We start from the raw sequence: 25,022 nt of genomic DNA, 5'->3' as shown, positions 1-25,022 counted from the left end.
GAGTTCGAGTTGAGACGAAGCAGAAAGACGAGCAGCTGCTGTTGCAGAAGTGAGCAGTGCGAGCTGAACGGAGACTGGGAAGAGAGCAGAAGGGCGAAGCTGCAACATGTGGTAACTGCCACATGATCGAACCACACTCACCTCCCGAACAGAGTACCGACAACACTCTTTGCGTTCTTCTTTCCTTTGCTCCTGCGCGGCTGGTGCATTCACACCAGGCGACGCACGCCTAAGGGTCGTCTACTCTACCTTTGATCTCATCGGCCTGCCTAGGTATTCAAGCACTGGCAGCCTGGTTTCATTCAAATCTACCTGCCCAAGTCTCGTGACATACAGCATTGATTAGACAAAAGCTTGCGCTGGCACGGAAGACTTGCTGCCTTCAAACTCTATTGTCGCAAACTCCTTGGTTGCTCACATTTACCCAGCCTAAAAAGTGGACTGTCTGAAGTCTTGCAATCCGACTGAGCTCAAGGTTATCACGGCGGCATTCAACTCATTCTCGACTTTGAAAACGTGGGACAGCCGGAGGTCTATATACGTACCACGCATTTGAATTAGATTGACACTCGACATTCCTGACTGGAACGTATCTCGCGATAACCCCGGAATCTTGAGGATTACATTCCAGTAACCCTCATAAACACTACAATGTCCTTCTCCAACGGTGGAGGTACACTGGCTCTGCCGTCACCCACACATGCCCATCATATGGACGTGTCGTCGGCAGTGCGCAGTCTTAGACGCTCCATCTCCCGATCACCATCAAAGTTCTTGTCGCGAACAAGCTCACAAAGCTCGGATAGCTCACGACAAGCTTCACCTCAGTCGCCTTGCCGACGTTTCGGCGCGACCCCTCAACGACAATATATCTCACCGTCACAACCTCAAACCGCTCCTCCAGCAATCACGTCAACACATGCATCAACGCCTCACCAATCATCTGTTCTAACTCCTCTCCGCCCAAGTGTTCGACTGTCGCTGCGTTCCGCCAAATCTGCCAAGACAACATCAACGTCATCTCGCCCGCTGGCTCGTGCGCGGGCTTCGCCAAAGAGTCCCCTCAAACGAGCCTTCAGTGCTACTCCCGATTCTGGTAATCCGGGCCAGCCCTCGGTTACGTCTTCACCCACGTCAGCCACCACGCGTGGCCAGGACAACAAGTCATCGCCTCGATCCGCGCATAGCCCTGGAGAAAAACCATCACGCCATAGCTTTCACTTGGACGTGTCAGGGTCATCACAATACGAAGCACTCAAGGCCTTGGAGACCCCCAGCAGTGAATCTTACATGGTCTCAACGACTGGCGCGTTGAAGCGCAGTGATGCGACGATGAACCTAGATTATCCTAATCAAGGCAGCCCGGCCTCAAAGCGGCGTAGCTTACATGGAGTTGCCGGTCTTGGTCCATCTGGGGAGTTCAACATATTTGGTGCAAACACGTCATCGTCACAAAGCTTCGACATCCATGAGGATCCGCACGCATCAGAGTATGAACTGACCGGAGCAAACAATGGCCTTGTCAACTCAAACCGGGAACCTCTCTCTTCTCCCAGCCCGGTAGCAAATCTTCCGAGGCGATCTTCCTCGCTGCGAAAGTCAACCTTGCAGCAGAGGTACGGTGACAAGGGCTCATGGGGTCGAAGAACTGGAGAAAGACAACTCGCACAAATGGGCGGTGATAATTCCACACCGGTTCGAAATCGCCCTCGTCTTTCTACAGATCATTTCCTTCCTCCCCCAGTACCTCGAGACAGCCCATTCAATGCGGGAAGCCCTCTGCCTAATGCTTCCATTCACCCATTGGACAACAAAGGGCAACATCAACCTCACCCTTTATCCAAAACGCTCACAACCTCCACCTCTGGCAACAGCTTGACGGAGGAACCTTCTGGGTATGCACCGGGCCCTAAAGCTGCTGATAGGCCAAAACCACACATATTTTCCCGATCTTTGCCCCTGAACGCAACTAGACCAACTGCACGCTCTACCAATGACCACACCAAGGCTGTTGCTACGCCCAGTCGGTCCCACCAGCTGTGGATTGCCGCTTTCAACTCCACGGGCCTTATATCCAAGGTTAATCGAAATCCTGAGGAAGAGGCCGACAGGAAACTTGCGCCGCCAGACACGCCTTGCAAGAAGCATACTAATCCCTTTGCCACATTCCCTCCTCCAGTTGGCAGCGCAATAAAGAGAAAGGGTAACAACCGAAACTCTTTCGCTGGCCTTCCCTCAACACCTTTCCATTCATCATCATCACGAGCTCCCGACACCTTTGGTCAACCTGCCAAGGGACTTTCTATTTTCCAACGCGGCTCCGTTTCAAATAGTTCGCGCCGTGGCAGCATTCTAAGCCTAGAGGGCGAAGATAGAAAGTTATTTTGCGATAGTAACGAACTGCCAAGTATTTCAGATGGAGATATTCCGCCGACACCAACCAAAACGACAACTCTCACCACAAGCTTGAGCAATCTTAGTGAGCAATCACTTGAAAGCCCAAGTGCTAACCGAACATTCATTTTGCCGCTTTCTGCCGTCAAACCAGCGGCGTCACGGGAATCAACTAGTAAGCATCACGCCTGGTGATATCCGGCTGACCATTTTACTAACATGCTGTGAACCATTTAGGAAGCCCAGTTGATGGCCGCAGGACTCCTCAAACACCACAAGAGTCATTGCTTCCTTTGGATACAAGCCGTCTGTCTATTTCACAGGCGCCTGATAATGTAAATGACAACACCATGCCCCCACCAGTCACTCCTACCGCTTGTCGTGACTTCCGATCATCAACCAGCATTTTTGTCACACCGGTCAATGCCCGTACCAGTAGCCTGGATATCGACGCTAGCCTGTACTCGAGGTTTGACAAAGTTGAGCAAGTAGGCAAGGGCGAGTTCTCTACCGTGTACCGCGTGACCAAACTTGAGCATGTCAGTGCATTTATGCTGGGCAATATCACCCCAAGTCACAGCGCCAGCCGCAGCCCTGCCAAGGGCCAAGTCTTTGCGGTCAAGAAGAGCCGACACTCTTATTATGGACACAAAGATCGGGAGACGAAGCTCCGCGAGGTGCGCATTCTTCAGGCATTGACGCATGCCGAGCACGTTGTTCAGTATGTTGATCATTGGGAAGACAACTTTCACCTTTATATCCAGACAGAATTTTGTGAGGAGGGCACTTTGGAGAAGTTTCTAGGGAACGTGGGGCGAGGTGGCCGGTTGGACGATTTCCGCATCTTTAAGATTTTGCAAGATCTATGCTTGGTAAGTAACCGTGTTGAGTATGCTGCTACAGTGGAGGAGAGCATTTTTACTGACTATATCTGGTGTAGGGATTGAAAGAGATCCATCATGCTGGATTTATGCATTTGGATATGAAACCGGCAAACATTCTCATCACTTTTGAAGGAGTGCTGAAGATTGGTGACTTCGGCCTGGCTCAGCCATGCACGTCAACAGAAGGCGTCGATGTAGAGGGCGACCGCGAATACATGGCTCCCGAGATGCTCAAAGGCAAAGCCGGTCAATCCGCTGACGTCTTCTCGTTGGGTCTAATGACGTTGGAGGCCGCTGCAAACGTGGTACTACCAGATAACGGTCCCACCTGGATCGCCTTGAGATCAGGGGATCTATCCGAGGTTCCTAGTCTCACCTGGACACCCTCACTCGAAGTCCAGAGGGATGCCATTGGAAACCCCACCGAGTCTGCACACAGCGATGATCTTCAAGAAGGAAAAACAAGAAGTGCTAGTAACTTGTTCGGTTCGTTTAAGCGATCAGAACTACAGCAGGCCCCCGAATTCATGCTTGAGGCATTTCACCCCAGTTCGCTTGACTCTATTGTAAAATGGATGACGGCGCAGGAACCAGCAGCCCGCCCTCTAATCGACCAAGTCCTTGAGCTTGAAGGCCTTCGATGGGTCGCTGAGCACCGCAATGCACCTGCAACAGTGTACGAAGGAAACTGGGGCCCCGCTGAGATGTTTCCCGTTTCTATTGCCAATGACAGCGATACGGAAATGACCGACGTCTGAGGAAGGAGGAAGATGAAAGCAGTGAAGAAGTTCTTGGCGCTCTTTATCCTGACGAGGATATTACAAAACCCCCCTATTACGATTATTCAAGATATACCCTACGCACCAGTGAGATGGTGCATCGATATGTGGAAACTGGCGACTCTTGTACTGGAATATGTACAAGTTAATACTTGGCAGCGGCAACTTTGGAGTACGATATGAGAAATGGCTGCCACTGGATGGTGAACCAAGCGTCGCAACCCAAAAACGCGATTGACGACTATCAAATGTGTGATACTTATACAAGCGAGTGTGGTATTGCTTTTGTCTGTTTGAGTTTTCTGTTGTCAGGCTGCGGAGGTGAAGAAGACGTTCCTTGTGGTGGACTTCTTCGGCGAAATGATGCTGTAGGCAAGAGCCTAGTCAAGACAAGCATGGTCTTGGGGATGTCAGATACAGCTATGAGAAAAGAAGCTCATATAGGTATCTCAACCTCGTCTTTTTTGGGATGTACAAGGCGTCTGGATTGTCGCAAAAATATGTAGATATAGATATTTTGTGTTGGGCGGAGGCGGGTATTTGTGACTGGTACTGTTGGTAGGAGCATTACGGATCTCAATGGCGTCATGGGGCATTGGGTTGCCGAATCTGTTAGTCATGGTTCTATGATGAAATGGCATGAAGATTTTACGACCCATTAAACATTTTGAACTTTGCTATATGTGTTGTGATGTGTGTGCGCGTACCACAGCAGTAGCGGGCAGTGGTTGAATGTGGGATATCAATGTAGCGAATGTATTGATGCGTTCGGGGCTGGTGGAGGTACGTAGGTACATGAGGCCGCGGCGAGTGAGGGGTCTGCACAAGAGGACATCTGGACTGTGCTGCATCGAGAAAGTCTCCCAACTACCTGCATATAGCACCCACCTAGGAGGTAATTGCTGCCTGCAATTCTGATCATCTCGGACTACTGAAAGGGTTTCATATTGAAAAATATAAAACTCGGCATCTGCTAAATGCAAGGCTCATAGTTGTATGTTGTGGTTCTTGTCCCCTGCTTGAACACCTGATTGAACTTGTGTGAATAGGTGTGTTCGCGCGATACTCGAGCATCCTACCTAGATCAAAGTTCCCTTCCTACCGTTCTCACGATGACTGGGACTACGTTGGAAAAGGGACAATCTGGCCTCCCCACGCCCGATAGCACCCACTCGTACTGGCATAGAGAGCCGTCGGCTGTACTCCTCGGCCACAGAACGACGGAGAAGCTCCCCCCTACGGCAGATGTCATTGTTGTTGGAAGTGGGATTACGGGTGCTTTTGCTGCGAGGGAGCTGGCAAATGAGGGAAGGAATGTGTTACTTCTTGAAGCAAGAGAGGCCTGCTGGGGGGCAACAGGCCGGGTAAGTGAATACTTGATACACACTCCCGTAAACATCCTCGGAACGTGTATTAATGATCACAGAATGGCGGCCACTGCCAGCCCATGGTGTACGGGTCCAAACCTAGCATTGCTCGGTTTGAGCTGGGCACATACGACTTCCTCAAGGGCTTTATAGCCAGGAACAAAATCCCCTGTGATTGGCATACCGTCGGCGGCGTACATGGTATATTTGACGACGACGTACTGGCAGCCGTCGAGGAGATTATCGAGCGACTAAAGACGAGCCACCCTGATCTCGCCGAGAAGGCTATTCTCGTCAAGGACGAACGTGGGAAGAGGGCGCTTCGTGTCCCGCAGGCCTGTGCTGCAGTGTACCAGCCTCATGCGGCCAAGCTGTGGCCGTATAAGCTCGTAGCGTGGGTTCTTGAGAGTCTGCTGAGGGAGTTCCCGGATACCTTTAATATGCAGACCAACACGCCGGTCGAGTATTTGCAACACTCTGACGATAGGTGGATCGTGCATACTCGCAGGGGACAGGTTGCCGCCAAGGATGTACTCCTTGCCTCAAACGCGTACACGTCTTGTCTGCTGCCCAAGATGACGGGCATCATCTCGCCGGTTCGCGGGCAAATTGTGGGATTGACACCGCCGACGGGTGATGTGCCGCTTGAACATACGCATGTCTGGGCAAGGGGCAGAAGCGAGAACTATTTGATCCAGCGGGATGGCGACGGGATTCTCATCCTTGGCGGGGAGAGATATGCTGCCTCTGGTGCCGAGGAGGGCATTTGGGATGACGGCAGCGTAAATGCCGACGTTGGGCGGAAGCTTCGCCACGAACTTGGCCAGAGTCTCAAGTTGCGTGGTCCCGACCACGAAGAGAGGAGTCAGCTGGACGCACAGTACGAGTGGACGGGCATAATGGGTTACGTAAATGACGGTCATCCTTGGGTTGGTAGAGTTCCTACTGAGTTTGGAGGTGAGAGGGACAGTAGCGGAGATGGTCACTTATGGATAAGCGCTGGGTACAATGGGCATGGGATGACGGCTGCTGCGAGGTGTGGTGTGAGAGTGGCGGAGATGATAGTGGGAAAGGAGGCGAGTTTTGATTTACCGATCGAGTATGAGGCGAGTGCGGAGAGAGCGGAGAGAGCGAAGCAGTTGGTTGGGGGGAGATTGAGCTTTGTAGATGAGTTGAGGGCTTTGCTGGAGGAGTAGATGGAGGTAGTTGAGACGTAATGAAGTTTGGGGTAACTGTTTTCCTGATACGTAAGACAGCGTTGATTGACAGTTGTCTATAAGAAGGCACGCTGATAGAATGTGGTGGAAAACAGTGGTCATCTCTGGTAGCAGAAGGTAGTTGGTGTTTGCAGCTGCGTCCGACTGACTGAGAGTTTTGTGACGGGTAATGGCCTCGGAATGAGTGGGCCTTTGACCGAAGAGTATAGCATATTTATTCACAGAACTTGGAGAGTAGTCGGATGTTGCATTAACCATGATAAATGAGTGCGGTTGAGCTGATGAACTCATCTGTTGTTGGTGGGCTAGAGAACATTCCTAGGCTAACTTGAAGCTGCCTGTCATGACAGTGCACCGCCGTTCATCGTATTCTCAGGTGGGCTAGAATGTTCGGAGGAATGCAATTTATAAGCAAGAGGATCCCAATTTCTATCGTCGGAAGCAAGGAACGATTTTCGACGTTCCAACTCAAATGTTCGATTGCTTCATGTTGTACAAACATGCAAAGTCTCGCTCCTCGCGTAGAGCGGAACATTACCGATAATCAGCCGACCACCCAATCACAGCAACCCATTTGCAAGCACCACCAAACGTCTGGCGTGGTCATGGACTGGTCGACATTTCGACTGGAGAAAGCTCTATCAAGACCACAAACTCCCTCGCCTCTTCGCCCTGCCGCCTCCCCTCCGCCGACGACCGCCATTGACGCTGCTCAATCAATTCACAATGGCGAGCAAGATCACTCCCTTCCTCTTCCGCTCGTGTGTGCGCACTGCATCCCGCGTGGCCCGGCCCCAAACGCGCGCCTTCTCCATCACAGCTTGCCGGCCGAGCGACACCTTGATGATTGTACGTCTTGTCACTGCCCCAGCCCCCGGAGGGATCGAGCCAATTCGTGTACTACGGACTTCCAAGATGTCAATTAGACTCGAAGGAGCAGAGGGGATAGGTGTCTAGACCCGACAGTGACGGGCAATTATTGCCTCTAGCGGAGGACATGACTTTTGAGCATGCCGATTGCTGATACTCATCCGTAGCACCGAAATACCGCGGACAACAACCCCGATATCCCCTTCAAATTCAACAAGGAGAATGAAACCGTCATCGCCGAGATCCTCAAGCGGTATCCCGAGCAGTACAAGAAGGCCGCCGTCATGCCCCTGCTCGACCTAGGCCAGCGCCAGCACGGCTTCACCAGCATCAGTGTCATGAACGAGGTCGCTCGCCTGTTGGAGATGCCGCCCATGCGAGTCTACGAAGTTGCCTCCTTCTACACCATGTACAACCGGAGCCCCGTGGGCAAGTTCTTTGTCCAGGCATGCACAACGGTACGCAAGCCCCTCGCACGTCCGCCGGAGCCAACGGGGGGAAAATTCCTGGGCTCCCGCGACGACGGTTACCTTTCGCAACAAAAAACTCTCTAGATTGCTAACGCTCGGCAGACCCCCTGCCAACTGGGCGGCTGCGGATCCGACGTCATTGTCAAAGCCATCAAGGAGCACCTCGGCATCAAGCAGGGCGAGACGACGGCCGACGGCCTCTTCACCTTCATCGAGGTCGAGTGCCTCGGCGCCTGCGTCAACGCCCCCATGATCCAAATCAACGACGACTACTACGAGGACCTGACGCCCGAGACGGTTGTCGACCTGCTCAAGGCCCTGAAAGCCAGCGCCGGCGAGGCCAGCGCCGCCGCCAAGGTCCCCAAGCCCGGGCCCCTGACGGGCAGAGATACGTGCGAGAACAGCAAGGGCCAGACAAACCTGTTGGATGAGCCGTGGGGTGTGGAGAAGACGAGATCCGACTTGTAGATTTAATTTATTATTTTCTTCCTTCTTTCCATATGTACGTTTAGCTGGAAAGAGACGACCGCAGAGTGAAAAGTGTAAGCTGAGATGTTGCGATGCCCAGGGGACTCAGCGGATGAAAGCTAGGGGGGCGAAAAACCAGACACTGTACATAAATGACACCATTGTTGAAATGCCACATGGTATAGACTATTCTTTTTACTTGGTTTCACTTGGATATTGCTCGTGTCCGTGTCCCGCAACGCACGCCACATGACTGATGAAATAGCACTCGTGCGCTACCAACCTACCTATGTAGGTAGGTATGTATATACATATTCGTCACAATTTATTTCCCTTGTCCCAATCAATCGCTCTTACCGAGGCGGAGGATCCAACCATCACCAATCCTCTTGTTATCGGCGCCCAACCCGCCCCAAATCATGATGCCGCTCTCCTCCAGATCGGTCAAGGGCGCGCTCGCGATCCATCCCCTCGCGGCGGGCACCCCGTCGCCGCTTTCGTCGTCGTACTCGGCCATGCTGACCTTTTGCCACCTCCCCTCGCCCGTCTTCTTCCCCACGGCCTGGAGGAAGGCGGCCCGGACACTGGCGGCGGTCATGCCCAGCGGTGGCACCTCAAAGGTCCACACGTCGTCCAAGAAGGCGCCGGCGGCGGAGTGGCCGTCGGCGCTGGGCGCGCGCTCGCCCATGGCCAGCACGAGATACTCCTTGCCGCCGCCGACGGTGAGGGCCTGCAGGGAGGCCACGCTCCGCGGCGCCGGCCACTCCTGGCGCGGCTCGGCGCGGATCTCGGCAGGCGAGGCGTCGGCGCCGTCGCCGTCCTGCAGAATGGTCTGCCAGCCCGCGCGGGCGTGGACCGATACTTCGCCCCGGGAGGCGCCGTCGTCAAAGGTTTCCACCTCGAGGTGCAAAAAGTCGAGCTGGCCGCCGACCTCGGCCTCGCCGTCGTAGCCGCCGAAGCGGAAGAGGCGGCTCTTGGAGATGCAGATGGCCGCGCCGCCGCGCGACGGGCCCGGGGCGGCGGGCAGCTCGGTCCATGTGCGCGCGCGCACGTCAAAGGCCCAGAGGTCGCTCGTGCGGTCACCGCCGGCGAGGCAGCCCGCGTGCACGAAGAAGGTGCCGTAGCCGTCCGACTCGGTGTCCACGGCCTGCTCGGCCACGTAGCCCACCACGGGGTCCTGCGGGATGCCCGTCTTGGAGGTGTCGCCCAGCGCCCACTGCCGCCAGGTTTGCGGCTTCCGGGCCGCCGTCGACGACGACGAGCCGGGCTCGGGGAAGTCGCGCGGCCGGTCGCTGGCCGTCGCGCAGTGGTAGCTGCGCGGGCTGGGCTGCGGGATGATGGCGCCGCCCTTGACCGCGGGCACCGGGTCGAGGTGCGACCAGGCGTGCGAGCGCGTGTCGTACACCCAGACGCGGCCGGCCTCCTCGAGAGGCTTCATGTCCGGGCCGCCGCGGCCGCCAAACAGGAAGATGCGCGACCCGATGACAGCGGTTGCGTGGCCGACACGCGCAGCCGGCACGTCGCCGAGCCTAGGCCTGGCGTCCATGGCCGTTTCTTTGCCCTTGCCCTTGGGCCCTTCTCCCTCCTCCTCCTCCTCCAAAGCCACCTCGTCCAGGTTCGCCGTCTGCGCGGGCGCCGTGTCAGGCTCGACCGCGGCCGCCCTGGCCTCGACCCGGTGGTAGTCGGCCCCGGCACTGCTGGACGGCAGTCGAATGATGTGCATGTCGTTGTCGACTGGTTGCCGCGCCTCAATCTCGCCGCCAAAGATGTAGGCGCTTCCGGCCACGACATTGACTGAGTGCGAGGACCGCGGCAGGGCTGGAATGTCGATTCGCTGCCACGTTCCTTGCACGGCGGCGGCGGCCTTGCTGTTTCTGAAGCTGAGCTGCGATAGGGACGGGAGGCTCTTTTGCAGATGCGGCAGGCCGGGCACGCTGGGCATGTCCATGTTCATGCTCCTGGGGAGCGACGGCATGTTCTGCTGCGCTTGCTTGAAGAGGTCGGTCGACCGACGCTTGAGCTGGTTCAGCGGCTCCATTTCACTGGTCGGCTGAGGCAAATTGCTCGTGGTTGAAGCTCCGATGCCAAAATGCCGTAGGATGGTGTGCGAGGACGTGGAGATGGGATGAGGGACGCAAGTTGGACAAGAGGAGGAAGGTTATTTTACTCTAGGTCACACCTCTGGGCTGAGCAGGATTTCGGGCCAGGCTGACGTCGTCTGGCATCTCGTGGGACGTCGTCTGGTTGCTCGTATCCAACGGAGCACCAGGTGGCAGGGTTTGCTTGCTGCGCAATGGAATGCAGCCAGCTTGTTTATGGCTGCGGCATTGAGGAGTCGTCAGCAGAAGTGAGGCTTGGGCTTGCCCCCAGCGCAGGGCCTGACCAATAAGCGACCTTGTGGCGTTTCCCCGAGCCACGGGGGCCATGCTGCCCAGGTATACCAGGTACCTAGGTACGCACCAGTTGAGACCAGACATACATGTACTTGACTGGTTGTATTCTGTACGATGCTCTGCTCTGCTATCTGTCGCACGTCCGAATCCGGAAATAGAGACCTTGGGACACTAGGGCATGCAAGAACCAACATGTTTACTCACAACCATGTTCACGCACACCGACACGTTCCACAGCTACACAGTGACACACATACAATCACTGATCAAGAAGGAAAACGTCGTAATGGCAGAAAGTAGAATTTTGTATAAAACCTAGCATTGTCCTGTAGGATGCACTGCACCCAACAGTCGAATGGAATTGCTGAATCATAAAAGTGCTCTTCCTATACAACAAGTTGTCATGAAAGCATGATGATAAATACACAACACTTCGAGTGTATACTGTGGCCGAATACGTCCCCCTGGCCTATATTCGTGTACAAAGCCTTGTTTAATAGCCGTCCTCTTGAGCAAGCTTTAGAGGGTATGTTTGGAAGAACTGCGTACTCTAGCGGCAGCGAGGCGTGTTGGTCGACTCGTCGAACTGGCAGCTAGTTCCCTCGGGGCATGAACCCGCTCGCTAATTACAGCGTCAGCGTCATTCCAGACGTACGCGTCACACAAAGGGATCGGGAAGGGAATACTTACCACCCAGACCTGGGTTACAACGCAAATTTGCCATGCCGAGTTGTCAGGAGTGCAGGCATAGGCACCTGGGGTGCAGACATCGTTGTTGTCGCCGGGAGTGGAAGTAGAGGTAGGCTCGGGCTGGACGGGAGGCTCGACACCGGTGGATGGAGGCTGAGCCGGCTTGTTTTGATCGCCGGGGAACTTTCCGCCAGTGCAGGAGATCTTCGAAGGTGAGGGCTTGGAGGGAGTAGGAGTCGGCTTAGACGGGGCGCTGGGAGATGGGACAGATGGCTTGTCGTTGGTAGGAGCAGGCTTGCTGGGGGATGGCACAGTCGGCTTGTCGTTGGTAGGAGCAGGCTTGCTGGGGGATGGCACAGTCGGCTTGTCGTTGGTAGGAGCAGGCTTGCTGGGAGATGGCACAGTCGGCCTGTCACTGGTAGGAGCAGGCGCAGATGAGGCGCTGGGAGCTGGCTCGGTCGGGTTGTCACCGCCAGGAGCCGGCTTCTGGCAGTTTCCAACGGGACCTTTCAGCTTGGCGCCCTTCTCGATTGCGACGACTGGGCCGGGCTGGGGGAATTTCAGGTCGGTTCCCTCGGTTGTCGAGCAGCCGTTGCCAACGTTGGCAACGAACATGTCGGGACGCTGGCTCATGGCCATGGCAGTGCCACGCTTCTTGCGGCGCGGATCGGCCTTGATGGTGACCACGGCACAGTTCTGGTACATCTCGCGGTTTCCCTCAAAGTTGAACCAACTCCAGGAGAATACGCAGTCGCCGGCGGGGGCGTCCTCGGGCACTTTAAACTCGTAACTGGTATCGCCAGGGGATTGAGGGCAGCTCCCCTCAAAGGACTTAATCACCTTGAAAGTGCTGCCCTTGTCGTATGAGAGACTGGCCTGGCAACTTCCTCCCTTGTGCCATGCCCCTCCGGTGATGGTGAAATTGTACTGCAGGCCGGCAGTCCATTCATCAACCGGCTTGCCCTGGGAAGAATCAATGACCTTCAGGCCGCCGCGGCAGGGGAAGTTGCTGCCCCTGGGGTCCATGGGACTCGTCATGTCGTAGTCTTGGTTGGTAGTGAACTTGTTGAAACCCGATCGCAGAGGTGGAGGGTATTTCATCTGCATGTGTCCGGCAGCGAAAGAGGCCGCGGAGAGGACCGCGAAGGCATACGAGAAACTCTTCATCTTGAGTGAGCGACAGAAAAGCAAATTTACAACGATCGACGTTGATGTATAAACCGAAAAGAAGGAAGGCAAGAAGCAAGAAAAAGAGCACAGTGCTTAAGGAGAGACTGTAAAGTTGGTTGTGAAAGAACGAAGCCGATGAGGATGATATCAATCGACGACAGACTTGCCAGTTGCCAACTAGTACTTATAGACTCGCAGTCTTGTCGACCCCATGCTTGCCGGCTCCCCATCTCGTGCCGGATTGAAGAAACGGTTCGGGTTGTCATGCCAAGGCGAACCATGGCTCCGAACCAAGGGCAAATCCAAGAAGGGCTTGTTGGCAGCCCGCAGGCGAGCGGTTTGGGTAGCCAAGAGCTTCACCGTCAAGGAGAGAGCTTGGTACCGCCAACCCGCCAACCCCCTTAATTGCTTCACCCACCATGGATCACCCAGTATACAATGCAGGTTTGTTTGTCTTTGTCTGGACGGGGTTCACCTTGTGCGGTTCTGGAGACGGACGTTGCGTCCTCGGGACGAGGAATGTGTCAGGTTAGGCATAGCCTCATATGGATGGCCTCTGATTAACGCCTACCGAACTTGATCAGTACTAGCAGTATCGAGACGTTAACCTACATGTAGCAATGACACCTTCCCCAGCCTGGAAACAAGTAGTAGTCTGGTATGTGCCCATCCACGGACCAGCGGCAACCACCACTCTCTACCGCCAGTTGACCTTTCCCGTTTCGGTTCATCCACGCGAGCCAGGCACCACGTCGCCATGTTTGCATTCAACTTCATGTTTCTGCATCGGCGAGGGCTGGCACAACACGCCTGCGACACATGATGGTCTGCTAGGATCGAGGACGAGGACATTCCTGCTTCTCCAAGTTCGCCTCTGTGCGCATTCGACAACGGGCGGCGACGACGGGTCCGTGTCACGGGATGGTCGTCTGTCAACGTGTGGAGGCTGCGGAGGCTGCCGGTTGAATCGGCGGGCAAAGATCCACAGCTATTATCGCAAAGATGGGATGTTACGTACAAACCTAGGTAGGTAGTATGGGCCCGTTGACCTCTTTCGATTTCTCCGAGGTTACCAGGAGTACCCATGAGACGAGATCTGAAACCAATACCGTCTCACCCAAACCTCCTATATACCAACCAGCACATGTCCCCTTGGAATGTGTCCAGGTCCTGAAGTTGTAACGGACCCATACTTCTGCGATACCAAGCAGGTACCCCTTTGGCAACAAGGTTAGCTGCTGAACCTGCTCAAGTCAGCTTATAGAGGCGCTTGTTGAAGCCTTGACAACAGATGGCTCGAACAGGCAGGAGTTCGATTTCTTACGCCATCATCACAACATGATATTGCTCATCAAAGGGAAAGGGCTCAAGGCTACGCCTATCAGAGCTGGGTCAAAGAGCCATAGCAGGCGGCTTACAGAGGCAGTAGGGGGTAGCGTCAAAGAACATTGAACGGCTGCGATGAGTGCCATGTAACTCTTTGTAATCCCGGAGAATGGCCGGTACTTCTGTCGTCAAACTGTTTCCCAATCAGGCTTTGCATTGATGCGTTGTACGGAGTATTGGCCAGGAGCCCTACCTGTCCCGCGTACGGCCCGCGCCAAAGCAAGCTGCCAGCCCCCTTGACGGATGCTGTCCAAGGTTGAGCCCGGCGACAGCTGATGGTGGTCCGTTGTCATAATTCATGAACCTCTCATTCTTGTTTCTGGCTTCTGGCTTCTTCTTTGTTCTTGTTTTCTCTCCGAAGCGGCAATTCCCGTAGCCGCCGTGTTGTGTCAGGTTCAGGCGTAATTTGCCATGCACGTCTGTATCTGTATGTAGGCGCCGTCGCCTCCCGAGCCTCGGATAGCTTTCTTGTAAACGAAAATGAAATTTGATCAAGGTGGGCGACCTGGTAAACAGGATCGTCGCGGATCTGTCGATCTTTCGTCTCTACCACTGCCCGGAAAGACTACACTCGAGGCCAAACCAAGAGGTCTCCGTCTCGAAGTCGTAATTGTTCAACGTCCCCCGTCGCAGGTGTTCCCCCTTTTCAGAACGCCCAGAGTTGTATCTTGGCCACTTAGCCTGATCTGCCAACCACCCCCGGTTCCCCGTCACCCCTGCCCAGCGTTGCGTTCCGCGGCAAGACAGGCAGGGCTTGTCCGGATCCTGGTGTCAATTCATTTGGCGCCAGGCCACGGGTACTACCTGATGTCGTGGAGTATGACTTCCAAGGGAGACGGATTCCAAGAACCCTCTTGGAAGAGGACTGAGTGTAGCCATTCATGGTGCTTCTAATTCTGGCTGTCAAGCCGGGCCTGTCATGACTTGTTGTAGACCACACCTCGACTCCACGAGCATACCTAGGCTTGTCCTTACGAGTTCGTTGTACTCCGTACTTGGCGCTGCTTTTTTTGTGGTCTCGCAGAAAGACGACACTGCGGAACGGCCCAGCAAGCGACCTGTCGAGTCGTTTGGATCCCGCCCTGGGAGCAAAAGTTCTAGCAACTCGCAGTTCTGTCCCATGTCCAATCGGTCGGCTTGTACCAGACTTGGCCAACCATGGAACCCCTAAATTATCACGGGAAAGAAAAAAAAAATCCCAAGGGAGGACGGCAGGTTGGGCGTTTGCCATCCGTGCGCAGCAAAGGTTGAGCGGACGGGTGGTTCAACTGCACAGACGGTCTTGGGAAATGGACCAGTTGACCTCTTTGGCAGCAACATCAGACGACAGACAGCCCTCGAGAAGGTTGGCGTGACAGCCCGAGCATGGTGGGGGCTGTGAACTGCTTTGGCATCCGAGACTGTGACTCGTCGACGGGCGAACTGCTGGAGATGGAGCATGAATTTGAGATACTAGTCAAGAAGTACATACTTCTAGATGACTTCCGCCGGCCCAGCGAGGCGAGGTCACAAATACTACACTCCCTATTTAATTAACTGCCTGTGACCTCACAGGCGGGTATACAACCAATAAAAAGTTAAAAGGTGGGGGAAATAAAATAAATACCTGATTTCCCTAAAGAAAAAAAGTAAAAAAAAATGATATTCCTTACTACCACCCCTGCTCAATTACTTAACAGGCACTTACCATTTAGCCGCTACGGAGTAGATCGCCGGTATTGCTAGGGACCGCTCTATCACGGCTAGTTAAATTAAACAGGGATTGGAGTACGCCGATTGTCCAGGGGTACCCATCTCTTCAGCTGCCCACTGGCTTGGGGAGACTCCTCTGCCATACAATTTTCTTAGGTAAGCGAGTCTCCACAAGCCAGTGGGCAGCTAAAGATATAATGTGGGTCATGCATGGATGTAACATGACTGGAAGTCTTCAACGTTCGACCTTCGTCCTAGGCTAGCCCCAACCAGGAATATCCAGCCGCAACTCCAATAACCCTGACGCTCATCATAACAACCCTTACCCTATTATGCCTCACTTACAGTGGCGTTGTCGGGAACCTGAACGTGGACAAATACATACTTGTTGCCGGTGACGGTAGGGTCATGTACAAGAGGGGATCGAACACGTATAACTACATACTACAGTAAGTATTTGGCTGGCCATGTGCTTCATGCGACTGTCCTTTCAGCATATCATATCTTGTCCTCGCACGAAATAAAAAAGCATGTACGGTCACCGGTTGCTTCGACCAGATACACAGTCTATACATAAATATTTGCCGAACCCACAGCACAGTATCAACATGTCCGCCGTATAGTCCATCCAGGTTGAGTGTACGGCCTGCGCATTATCGCCACACGCTCTCTGACCCCATCAGCTATTGATGCCTTTTCTGCCGTCTACTCAATACACAAAGTGATGTGCTGCATTTTGCCCTGTGCCATTGAGAGTGCGTGCACCGGGGAAGCCAAGTTCACATTAGTACAGGGTAGACATACAACAAACCGCAATGTTGCAAGCATTGTGACGAGCTAACGCTGGAAATTCGCCAGTGCCCCAGTACCCACAAACCCAGGAGAGGCAAAACGCATTTATTCTTGCAACATCATGCCATGGGACCGGTGCCAGCGGCATGATGAATGCTGCGAAAGCGTGCTCCGTACTTTTTTAGGAATTGTGGTCCTCTCGGAGCTGTTACTCCTTTGCTTTTGTAGCAAAGTAGGCCGCGATGGCGATGAGCGCCCAGTCGGCCATGAGCAGAATGCCCTGCACCCTGTCGAATTGTCAGCCCAGCCTGCGCATGAAACCAACATCACAGCCTCACGCAATCCTCGGGCCCACGCGCGCAAGGCAAACCTTACCAATGAAGCTTTGCGTCCACCATGAGCACATTCAGCAGCAAGACGGACGCAAAGAGGCTGACCACCTCGAAGCCGTTGAAGACGAGGGTCACTTCGCCCAGGCCCCAGATCCAGGCGACCAGCACAATCAACGGCATCACCAGCAGGGCGGTCTGGATGCTCTTCCCGACCGTCTGGGTAACGGTTTGGCCCAGCTTGCCGTCGATTGCCAGCATGATGGGGTGGTAGTCCACATTCGCCAGCGGGAAGAGGACGAGGCCCACAAACGTCTTGGACAGGTGAATGGCCCTGGTGAGGGCATCGATGCTCTGCACCGAGTAGTCGATGTGGTAGTAGAGAAGAACTGTGCTCCCTGCGAGGAGCAGGATGGCAGTCACCAGATGAAGACGGGGCTCGTCTTCATCCGGCACACTCTCGCCGCCGGCGCCGCCGTGCACCCGAGACGATGGTGATGCGGAGCGAGCTTGGCCGGCAGCAGCAGCACGCACGGGGCCCTCCTCCTTTGCCTCGGCTGCCGTGTTATTGTGCCCAAGGGTGCGGGACGACCGGTAGTACGAAATAGGGTTGAAGGGGAATGGCCTGACGGGAACATCTGCCACCTCTCGCGAGAATATCTCCCAATGCGTCCAGTGCTCGCAGATCACAAAGCAGGCGTACACGACCAACAGCACGATGGACACGCCCCTCGACTGCCTGAGGAGATCTCTCCCTTCGGCTTGGTTGAGCAGGTGAGACGCCGTGGGTATGAGGAGACTGGTTGCTGAAAGGGAGAGGAGATTGCTCGCCATGTGCGCCGCGGTGCGGTTCAGGTTTTGGTACGGTCGATTGCAGCAGCCCACAAAGGTGCTGAGACCGAGAAAGAACAGCGTGTTTGCCAGTATCGAGCCCGTGATGGATGTCTGAAGCACGTCGTATTCATGCACGCGAAGCAGGACGAGGCACGATATAAACTGAATGAGATTTCTAACGTCAAGCCGCACCCCCCAAATAAAGTCAGTGGCACATTGCACCCTCATTCTGTGGTGGATGGTTATGCTCACCCGGTTGTCATGGACATCCAGTCTGCGAACAATCGCGGAACTCGCAGTCCGATTTCTGTCATGGCGAGGTTTCCGAGGAAGTTGGCGGGGAGCGTGGCGAGAAAATTGACGACAAAGGTGGCCGTGGATTTGCCAGATGTGTGGTATAGAACGAGGCCTACGGGGCAGCAGGGCATGACCAGGTTCATCAGCCAACTATGTAGAAGGACGTATTTGATTTGGCCCTGGAGAGTAAATGGCGTCTTGGGCTTGACGTTCTTGAACCCCGAGAAGAATTTATTTCGCTTTCCAACTTGTCCAGCAAGCACCGGTGGGCTTGCACAAGGTGTCTCCTCGACTATGTTGTGGACAATGCCGACCTCGCCCTTTTCGTCCTGTGGATGGTCCTCTTGGGTATGAGAGTGAAAAATCTCCTGAATGGACGAGGTCCTCTGCAGCCTGGGGTCTGAAGCAGAGGTAGGGAGTTCATGTTGGCTCTCCTCGTCACGACGGAGATCATTGCGGCCGGCGGCAAATGCTCGCACAGGTCTGATGCGCCTCGTGATCAACTGGTTGACGGCGTCTGAGAGGTGATGTGCCTGCCTCGACTTTTCAAAATGACCAACTGACGAATGTGAATTGCCATGTTAGCAGTGCGGCAGTGCGGCAGTGCGGCCTCAATAGCGGCCGAGATCACTTACAAGACATTTTGGCCTGCCTCGGTAGATATCTGCGGTTGACTGGTCAAAAGGGTAAATGTCCAATCTTTGTCTTTTGTTTGTCCGAGGAATGACAAGCATCGGTAAGCTTGCTGCGAGAAAATGCGCCAAGCTCTCTATTCAACGAAGAATATATTTATAAAAAACAACGAAAAATAAAAACAGCCTTGTTTCTCTTATCTCCCAGCCCTCGATCACCCCCAACTGAAGCCACAGAGCCTCATCACTACTCAAAAATCACAAAGTGTCAGCTCTCAACTCCGGGTAGCACAAATTCATGGCCTATAGTGGTTGTCACAACAGCCTCGTTCCTCTGCGTGTAACGCGTCAGTTGCACTTTAAGGGAATAGGGATACAACAGCTGGCCGAGGTGATACTGCGTGTGTCATCATCTGCCAAAAAGCCACTCATTTCCCTGGGCCTCTTCAGTAATTGCCGTTTGATAAGCTCCGAATAGATGCCATCTTGAGAGGAGGAGTTGTTCAAAGTAAGACGGGCGCTACACGCGAGGCAACAGGCGGTGGTGATTGCCGTCGTTTGCTCCGCCACTTGTGTTGGTATAAACCGAATAAGACTATGGGAAATACGCCATCATGTCATATTGCTATTGCACCGGACACTTGTTGGTGGCGCCTGTTGCCTATCGGCCCGTCGCCCGGCTTCGAAACGGTCATTCTGTTCTTGCGACTCACGAGGGGACACAGAGAGAATCGATTAATCCAACAACGGCACTTTTTACTCCTCTTTGAGAACGGCTTGGTTGTCTGGAGTCATCAACAGCGTGACACGGCATCGTTCTCTCTCTCTTTCTTTTTTTGTAACATGTACAAAACCCTCCAGTCTGCGTTCCCGCATCAAAAGTGGCGTTCAACGGATTGCTTGCGCTGCCCAACCATCAGCGCCAGAGGTCACCCCCGGCTTGCAGTGTTACCATTCGCTGTCATGCCATGATACTACAAGGCTGTCCGCATTCCCCGCTCTATTCTTTCTATTCATTGTCGACGCGCAGGGACGGCTCTTCCCGCGTCCTCTGTCGGCGGGCGGCAACCAACAAACGCGGCTGCCCTCAGCTGACGACGTTGGCAGCCGGCTGCTTCGAGTGTTGCGATGCAACCATCAATTGATGTGATATGTCAACTGCTTCTCTGTACGGAAGAGCTGACCGTTGTACGACCTGCCATCATGCAAGCCTGCGGAAGGCCATCTTTTCTCCGCCCGAGATATTTTAAGTTGCCCTCCCCTCCACGGGTGCAGCCTCGCGCTATTGAATCTATTTCTGGCATGGCGGTCGGCCAGCCCTCCCACGCTGATATCACCCTGCTCTTTGCGCCGTCTGTCGCCCTGAGCAGCAAGCCTTAATCCGCATTGAGAGCAAACGCCTTTTGCCTCTACTCTGCCGGCTGGGGCTGTTGTGTCACCATGGAGGACATCTATCGCAACCTCAGTTCGCTGGACCACTGGGGACGAGGCTACGGGCCCGAGACGTGCTTCCAGGTGACTGAGCTCTGGCAGAATGGCAGCACGGGCACGGTTACCGCACTGACCAAGAAGATTGATCCCATCAACGTGGATGGCTGGCTCGCCCAAGAGACGTCGTCGGGCGCCGAGGGCGACGCACAAGCCCTCATCGTCCGCATGGTCTGGATTGACGTCGATCTCTCGGACAAGGTCATCAGGCAATCAGAGAAGACGACCAGCTTTCTAGTCAATGCCTTTGGATTGAAGCTTGCATATGGCTATGCGCGCAGTTGTGTCTCGGGAACCGCCGCCCTTCCGAGCCACGTCCACGGGGAGAATGCGCAGTTTCAATCATTTTGCTTCTGCTATCCGCCCAAAATAGCAACCGTCTGGGCCTGCAGACGGCCAAGGAACGGGGGGCCGGGACGGCGCACCCTCACTCAGGGCATCTTCTTTGCCCAGGAAGAGGAGAAGAATGCTTTGCAGAAAGCCCTCCTGGGACAATGGAGTCTCGGCGTGTACAGGAACCCCATGTTTCCCTCGCTTCTGCTGGCACTTGTGATTGGGGCCCAGATTGACCTGACGACGGCCGTCATAAAGAACGACATTCGTGGCGTGGAGAAGCGGACGGGCTATCACAACTTTGCCAGCCGGCAGGGCGAGAAGCGCTCCGAGGGAGATTTGGAGGAGTTGCTGGCCAAGACAAGCGGCAGTGCCTCCAAGCTCGCAAGCACGTCGAGGAAGTCAAAGGTGCTGGAGAAACTGTTGTCTTTTATGAGGAAGACGCTTGAGGAGTCTGAGATTGGGCTCCAGGACCTGCTGCCAGATGCTGCTCCCGAGAGACCCGGCTCGGATGGCACCAACGAGAGCCCGACGGGGTCCTCGGTTCTAAAGAGCCATGTCTCTGTGCTGCAGGACAGGCAGGAGATGCAAGTTACAGATATAGAGTACACTCTCAAGCGGGTGCAAGTCCAGAGTGATGCCGTAAGTTGATCAATTCTTGGCCAACCCCCCTCAAAAGAAAGAAAGAAAGAAATGCATTTTTGTTAATACATTCGATTAGCTCTTCAACATCATCCAGCAGTACCACGCCAACTTTAACCTTGAACTCTCCCGATCTACGGAACAGATTGCCTTTTTTAGCTACCGTGATGCTGCGTCCATGAAAACGCTTGCTGTCGTGACCATGTTCTTCCTCCCCGGAAGCTTCATATCGGCGCTCTTCTCAACGAATTGCTTCGAATGGGCCGGCGTAGATTTACGGTCGGGTTCCATCGGGGTGAAGCCCACGCCACAGATGAGTCTGTACTGGGCGATAACAATACCGCTGACGGGTTTGACTTTTGTCTTGTACGTGGTGTGGCTGGCATTCCAGAAACGCGAGCGGGATAACATGGTGAAAGATCAAATGCGTGGAAGAGATGGGGGCGATTTACGGCTTGATAGGTCCATGGTGCCAGAGAGCTTGGAAGACGCGGAAGATAGGAAACTGGCCAGGACGAGGATGACCATCGACTTTGGGGGCCCACAGTTGGTGAGGTGAGGTATTCCGTGCTGTGGTTTTCATCGAGTAGTGTCAATGCCTTTGCGATCAATACCAAGTGAGTAGTTCTGGGCGCAGCGCATGAATTGATTTAGTACTAGTACTCGTCTCGGGTGAGGCACTGGTGTTGGTTTGTCGCCAGCGTTCATGTCGCAGGTTGCAACGGCCCCTCCAGATCTCGATCGTTTTTCGGCAGTCGTCGTGTTGCTCCACATGGCCTCTGAGTTCCAAGTTCCAACAACAGCTTCCCCACTGCCCACCGCCAACAACATTGTCATCGCCTTGTGGTTTGGTTTGATTATTACCGATACACAAATACACACACATCTTCCTCTGAAACCGAGTCTCGGCTGCCTCGACCATGTATCCGCGCAGGCCCATCTAAGCATCGTCGAAGCCACTCTGCGCCCGCCGCCATCGCTTGACCGCCCGCGAGCCCTCATGATGGCGTCCGCCGCAGTGGCGGCAGCGGGCACCCTCGTCCCAGCACAGCTCGGCTTCCTTGCCATATTCAACCCGTCCTTGGGTACCACGGACGACACCATCGACGATCAAATCGTCTACTATGCGTCGGATACCACACAGGGCCCGGGCAAGAGGCGGCGGCGCACACGGGGACGTCCCACCGATGACATTTCCCAGGAGGAGCGGCACGAGCGTCTGCGCCAGATCGGCCTTGCGCAGGGCATGATCAACTTCAGCCGCGGCTTTGCAGATGAGGCGTCCCTGGATGCCGTCGACACAGAGAAGTCGAGGGTTATTACTCATGAGCTGGAACCGGGATGGTGGATTCTCGCGGTAAGAATGACTGAAGGCCCTCTCGTCAAGTGTTCCAGAGACAAACCATCTCCATCAAGTGACCGAGCCCAGCTAAAACGACTTTGACAGAGCATCAATCTCACCAAGGTCCCTCTTCCGCCGCGCCTTGCCACCAAATCTACTACCGAGCCGCAGGAGGAGAAATACGAATACTCCAGCAGAGAACTGAAACCAGCACCACTGCTTCTACGGGACATCCTTCGCGCGCATAGCATCTTCCTCCTGCACCACGACACATCCCTCAGCGCCTTGTTCGTGCGCAGCAAGCGCACTAAATTTACCGCCGTGCTCAGCCGCTACTGGGACCTGTTCCTATCTACGTGGAATGTCATGCTTCACGGGAACCCGGCGCGCAACATTTTCGGCGGCATCAACATCGCAGCGTCTGGAGAACTCGGCTTCGGCGTCGGCGAGGAGGAGAGGGGCAGCGGCGAGCGCGAGGTGTTGGAAGGGCTAGTCGGCAGGATAGAAGGCCTAGTTGATCTCGTCGTATCCAGGTTTGGCACCGAGGAGCCAGAGGACGAGGTGAAGACGCATAGGGACCGTCTCGACGCCCAGCTCTGGCTAGGGACGGGCGAGGAACCTGCTGCTGAGGACGGGGCGGTATTCTTGGGCACAGGCGCGCTGAGCAGGAAGTCGCTGAGGGATGTGACGCATTGGATGGAGGACTTGTATCAGTGGGGGGATCATGCGTACGGCGTTATTGACAGTCCTACCTCGACGAGGGGCAGGAGGGGGAGGAAGCGGCGAGAGTCTGTTGAGCAGACCAAGGCTGCAAAGGAGACCGCTCCAGCAAACCCAGACAAGAAGCATCAGAAGCAGACGGGGCAGAATCAAGCCGAGCAGCACAAGGAACCGGAGCATCAAAATCAGCAGCAACCAAAGGAACAGCAGAAAGCGGAGGACCACCAGCATCCCCAAGAGCAACTGTCCTTAGAGTCAGCAGCCGACCCCGACAAACGCGACTCGACATCATCGGCCAAGGCGCCCGAAGACGGTAAACTCGACAAGATGCTCAGCTACATGAAGCTGGGCTACGGCTCATACTGGACCATCCCCGGCACGAGCAACACCAACACGCCAACAACACAATCCGGCACCCCAACCCCCTCCGAAACCAACACATCCAAACCCAACAACACAGCAACACCCTCGACATCGCCGACGACATCGCGCCCCAAGTTTCCCAAACGCTCATCATCCGACGCCGCCCATGGCCACTATCTCATCGGCCTCAAAGGCAGCATCTCGGAGCCACCCTCCGACAGCGAATCCTCATCCGCATCCTCCACGCACAACAACTCGCGCACGCTCCTGCGCACCATCAACATCGAGCTCGACTCCAAATCCTCCCCCCAGCCCTCTACGACAATCATTAAAGACTTTACCCACCCGGCCAGCCCTCTGACCCAGTCCCAAGTTGCAGGCAACTTTCTCCCCGGCTACACATCGCACGACCTGAACAAGTCGGAAAAGCTCCGCGTAGTCGTCTACGTCAACCGCCCCTTCATATTCACATTCTTCTTCAGGCTGCACACGGACTCGCTGGCCTGGGACACGCTCTACCGCTCGCTGCACTACCAGCTCGCGCCGCTGAAGAAGCCGCTCCTGTCATCCACGAGCTACCGTCCCGAGCGGGGGCAGGAGTCGCCCGCCGCAAGGACGATATACAACCTCGTCTGGGACCCCAAGCAGCTCGTCACCCACTCGACGATACCCAACATACCCGAGTCCTCGGCGTCGGATACCTGGTGGTCGCGCGCAGACGCCGTCAACACGCACCTGCACCTGCTGAACACGCACGCGTCCACGAGGGCGAGGGAGGCCGAGCTGGAGAGGACCCACAAGACAAACAGAGGCTGGTGGATCGTGTGGACGCGCCTCCGCGAGAGGCCTGCCACCGAGCCGCAGGACGGGAATCCACCGCCGTCGCCCGGGTTGTCGGAGACTGAGGCCTCCCAGGGTGCAGGGGACGACGAGAAGCAGGAGCACGGGCCGGCGGCCAGCAAGGAAATCTTCCTCATCAGAAAGGCCAGCGACCACGCTGGGTTCCAGAGTCTTTCGACAGGGGACGGGGGAGGTGCTGCGGACGGCGCGAGTAAGTTGGTTCAGGGGATCGGCGTTGACACGCGGAGATATGTGGAGGAACTCCTCAGCTTCTTGTGATCGATTCGGGTGTCCATTATTAGTACAACATTCACCAGGGACGGAGAGCGCATGTGGCAATTGCGGTCGCATAGCCCCGCCCAGGGGTTTTATTTTTACCTCGAGTCCTGTACATACTAGTCGTGCTATTACTGGGATGCGATCGTTGTACATGGCCAAGCCTGATACCTTCGGGCGCGTCTTAGTTAAAAATGGGACAAGTGGCTTCAATCATTCACACTCTCAGGGCAGTCGGTCGTTCGATTTTGGATTGTAGTTGTTCATTTCCTCTATCCAGAGTTCAGTTCCTGCCGTGGCAGTGTCCTAGGTACCCACAACAAAAAGTGATATATACAGTGAAAGTTAAGAAAA

At 54.9% G+C, this 25,022-nt stretch overlaps 9 protein-coding genes across 9 annotated transcripts; 5 read left to right on the top strand and 4 right to left on the bottom strand.

The window, feature by feature from the left end:
• Window positions 1-651: 651 nt before the first annotated feature.
• Window positions 652-4,036, top strand: MAA_03072 (Protein kinase-like protein; the record flags this gene model as incomplete). Its single annotated transcript, XM_007821070.1, has 3 exons — window positions 652-2,569; window positions 2,632-3,266; window positions 3,335-4,036. 3 exons carry the CDS (start codon window positions 652-654, stop codon window positions 4,034-4,036), a joined length of 3,255 nt encoding a protein of 1,084 aa, XP_007819261.1.
• Window positions 4,037-5,169: 1,133 nt separating this feature from the next.
• On the top strand, window positions 5,170-6,620 carry MAA_03071 (FAD dependent oxidoreductase; the record flags this gene model as incomplete). The annotated part of the gene is made up of 2 exons (XM_007821069.1): window positions 5,170-5,421; window positions 5,484-6,620. The coding sequence occupies 2 exons, from the start codon at window positions 5,170-5,172 to the stop codon at window positions 6,618-6,620; spliced, it is 1,389 nt and encodes a 462-aa protein (XP_007819260.1).
• Window positions 6,621-7,141: 521 nt separating this feature from the next.
• MAA_03070 (NADH:ubiquinone oxidoreductase, 24kDa subunit) lies at window positions 7,142-8,449 on the top strand (the record flags this gene model as incomplete). The annotated part of the gene is made up of 3 exons (XM_007821068.1): window positions 7,142-7,402; window positions 7,679-7,969; window positions 8,084-8,449. The coding sequence occupies 3 exons, from the start codon at window positions 7,142-7,144 to the stop codon at window positions 8,447-8,449; spliced, it is 918 nt and encodes a 305-aa protein (XP_007819259.1).
• Window positions 8,450-8,792: 343 nt separating this feature from the next.
• Window positions 8,793-10,487, bottom strand: MAA_11128 (uncharacterized protein; the record flags this gene model as incomplete). Its single annotated transcript, XM_011413094.1, has 1 exon — window positions 8,793-10,487. One exon carries the CDS (start codon window positions 10,485-10,487, stop codon window positions 8,793-8,795), a length of 1,695 nt encoding a protein of 564 aa, XP_011411396.1.
• A 905-nt stretch (window positions 10,488-11,392) lies between these two features.
• Window positions 11,393-12,699, bottom strand: MAA_03069 (uncharacterized protein; the record flags this gene model as incomplete). Its single annotated transcript, XM_007821067.2, has 2 exons — window positions 11,393-11,464; window positions 11,533-12,699. The coding sequence occupies 2 exons, from the start codon at window positions 12,697-12,699 to the stop codon at window positions 11,393-11,395; spliced, it is 1,239 nt and encodes a 412-aa protein (XP_007819258.2).
• A 4,081-nt stretch (window positions 12,700-16,780) lies between these two features.
• Window positions 16,781-17,735, bottom strand: MAA_11127 (uncharacterized protein; the record flags this gene model as incomplete). Its single annotated transcript, XM_011413093.1, has 2 exons — window positions 16,781-16,859; window positions 16,948-17,735. 2 exons carry the CDS (start codon window positions 17,733-17,735, stop codon window positions 16,781-16,783), a joined length of 867 nt encoding a protein of 288 aa, XP_011411395.1.
• A 248-nt stretch (window positions 17,736-17,983) lies between these two features.
• On the bottom strand, window positions 17,984-18,674 carry MAA_03068 (Sodium/calcium exchanger membrane region; the record flags this gene model as incomplete). Its single annotated transcript, XM_007821066.2, has 2 exons — window positions 17,984-18,591; window positions 18,668-18,674. 2 exons carry the CDS (start codon window positions 18,672-18,674, stop codon window positions 17,984-17,986), a joined length of 615 nt encoding a protein of 204 aa, XP_007819257.2.
• A 1,430-nt stretch (window positions 18,675-20,104) lies between these two features.
• Window positions 20,105-21,686, top strand: MAA_03067 (uncharacterized protein; the record flags this gene model as incomplete). Its single annotated transcript, XM_007821065.1, has 2 exons — window positions 20,105-21,127; window positions 21,207-21,686. The coding sequence occupies 2 exons, from the start codon at window positions 20,105-20,107 to the stop codon at window positions 21,684-21,686; spliced, it is 1,503 nt and encodes a 500-aa protein (XP_007819256.1).
• Window positions 21,687-21,833: 147 nt separating this feature from the next.
• Window positions 21,834-24,671, top strand: MAA_03066 (uncharacterized protein; the record flags this gene model as incomplete). Its single annotated transcript, XM_007821064.2, has 2 exons — window positions 21,834-22,484; window positions 22,575-24,671. The coding sequence occupies 2 exons, from the start codon at window positions 21,834-21,836 to the stop codon at window positions 24,669-24,671; spliced, it is 2,748 nt and encodes a 915-aa protein (XP_007819255.2).
• Window positions 24,672-25,022: the final 351 nt, after the last annotated feature.

This window comes from Metarhizium robertsii, assembly GCF_000187425.2.
Source record: "Metarhizium robertsii ARSEF 23 chromosome Unknown MAA_Scf_4, whole genome shotgun sequence".
NCBI classification, from domain to species: domain Eukaryota; kingdom Fungi; phylum Ascomycota; class Sordariomycetes; order Hypocreales; family Clavicipitaceae; genus Metarhizium; species Metarhizium robertsii.
The sequence above is the reverse complement of the archived record's forward strand: the minus strand, read 5'-3'. Positions and strand labels throughout refer to the sequence as shown.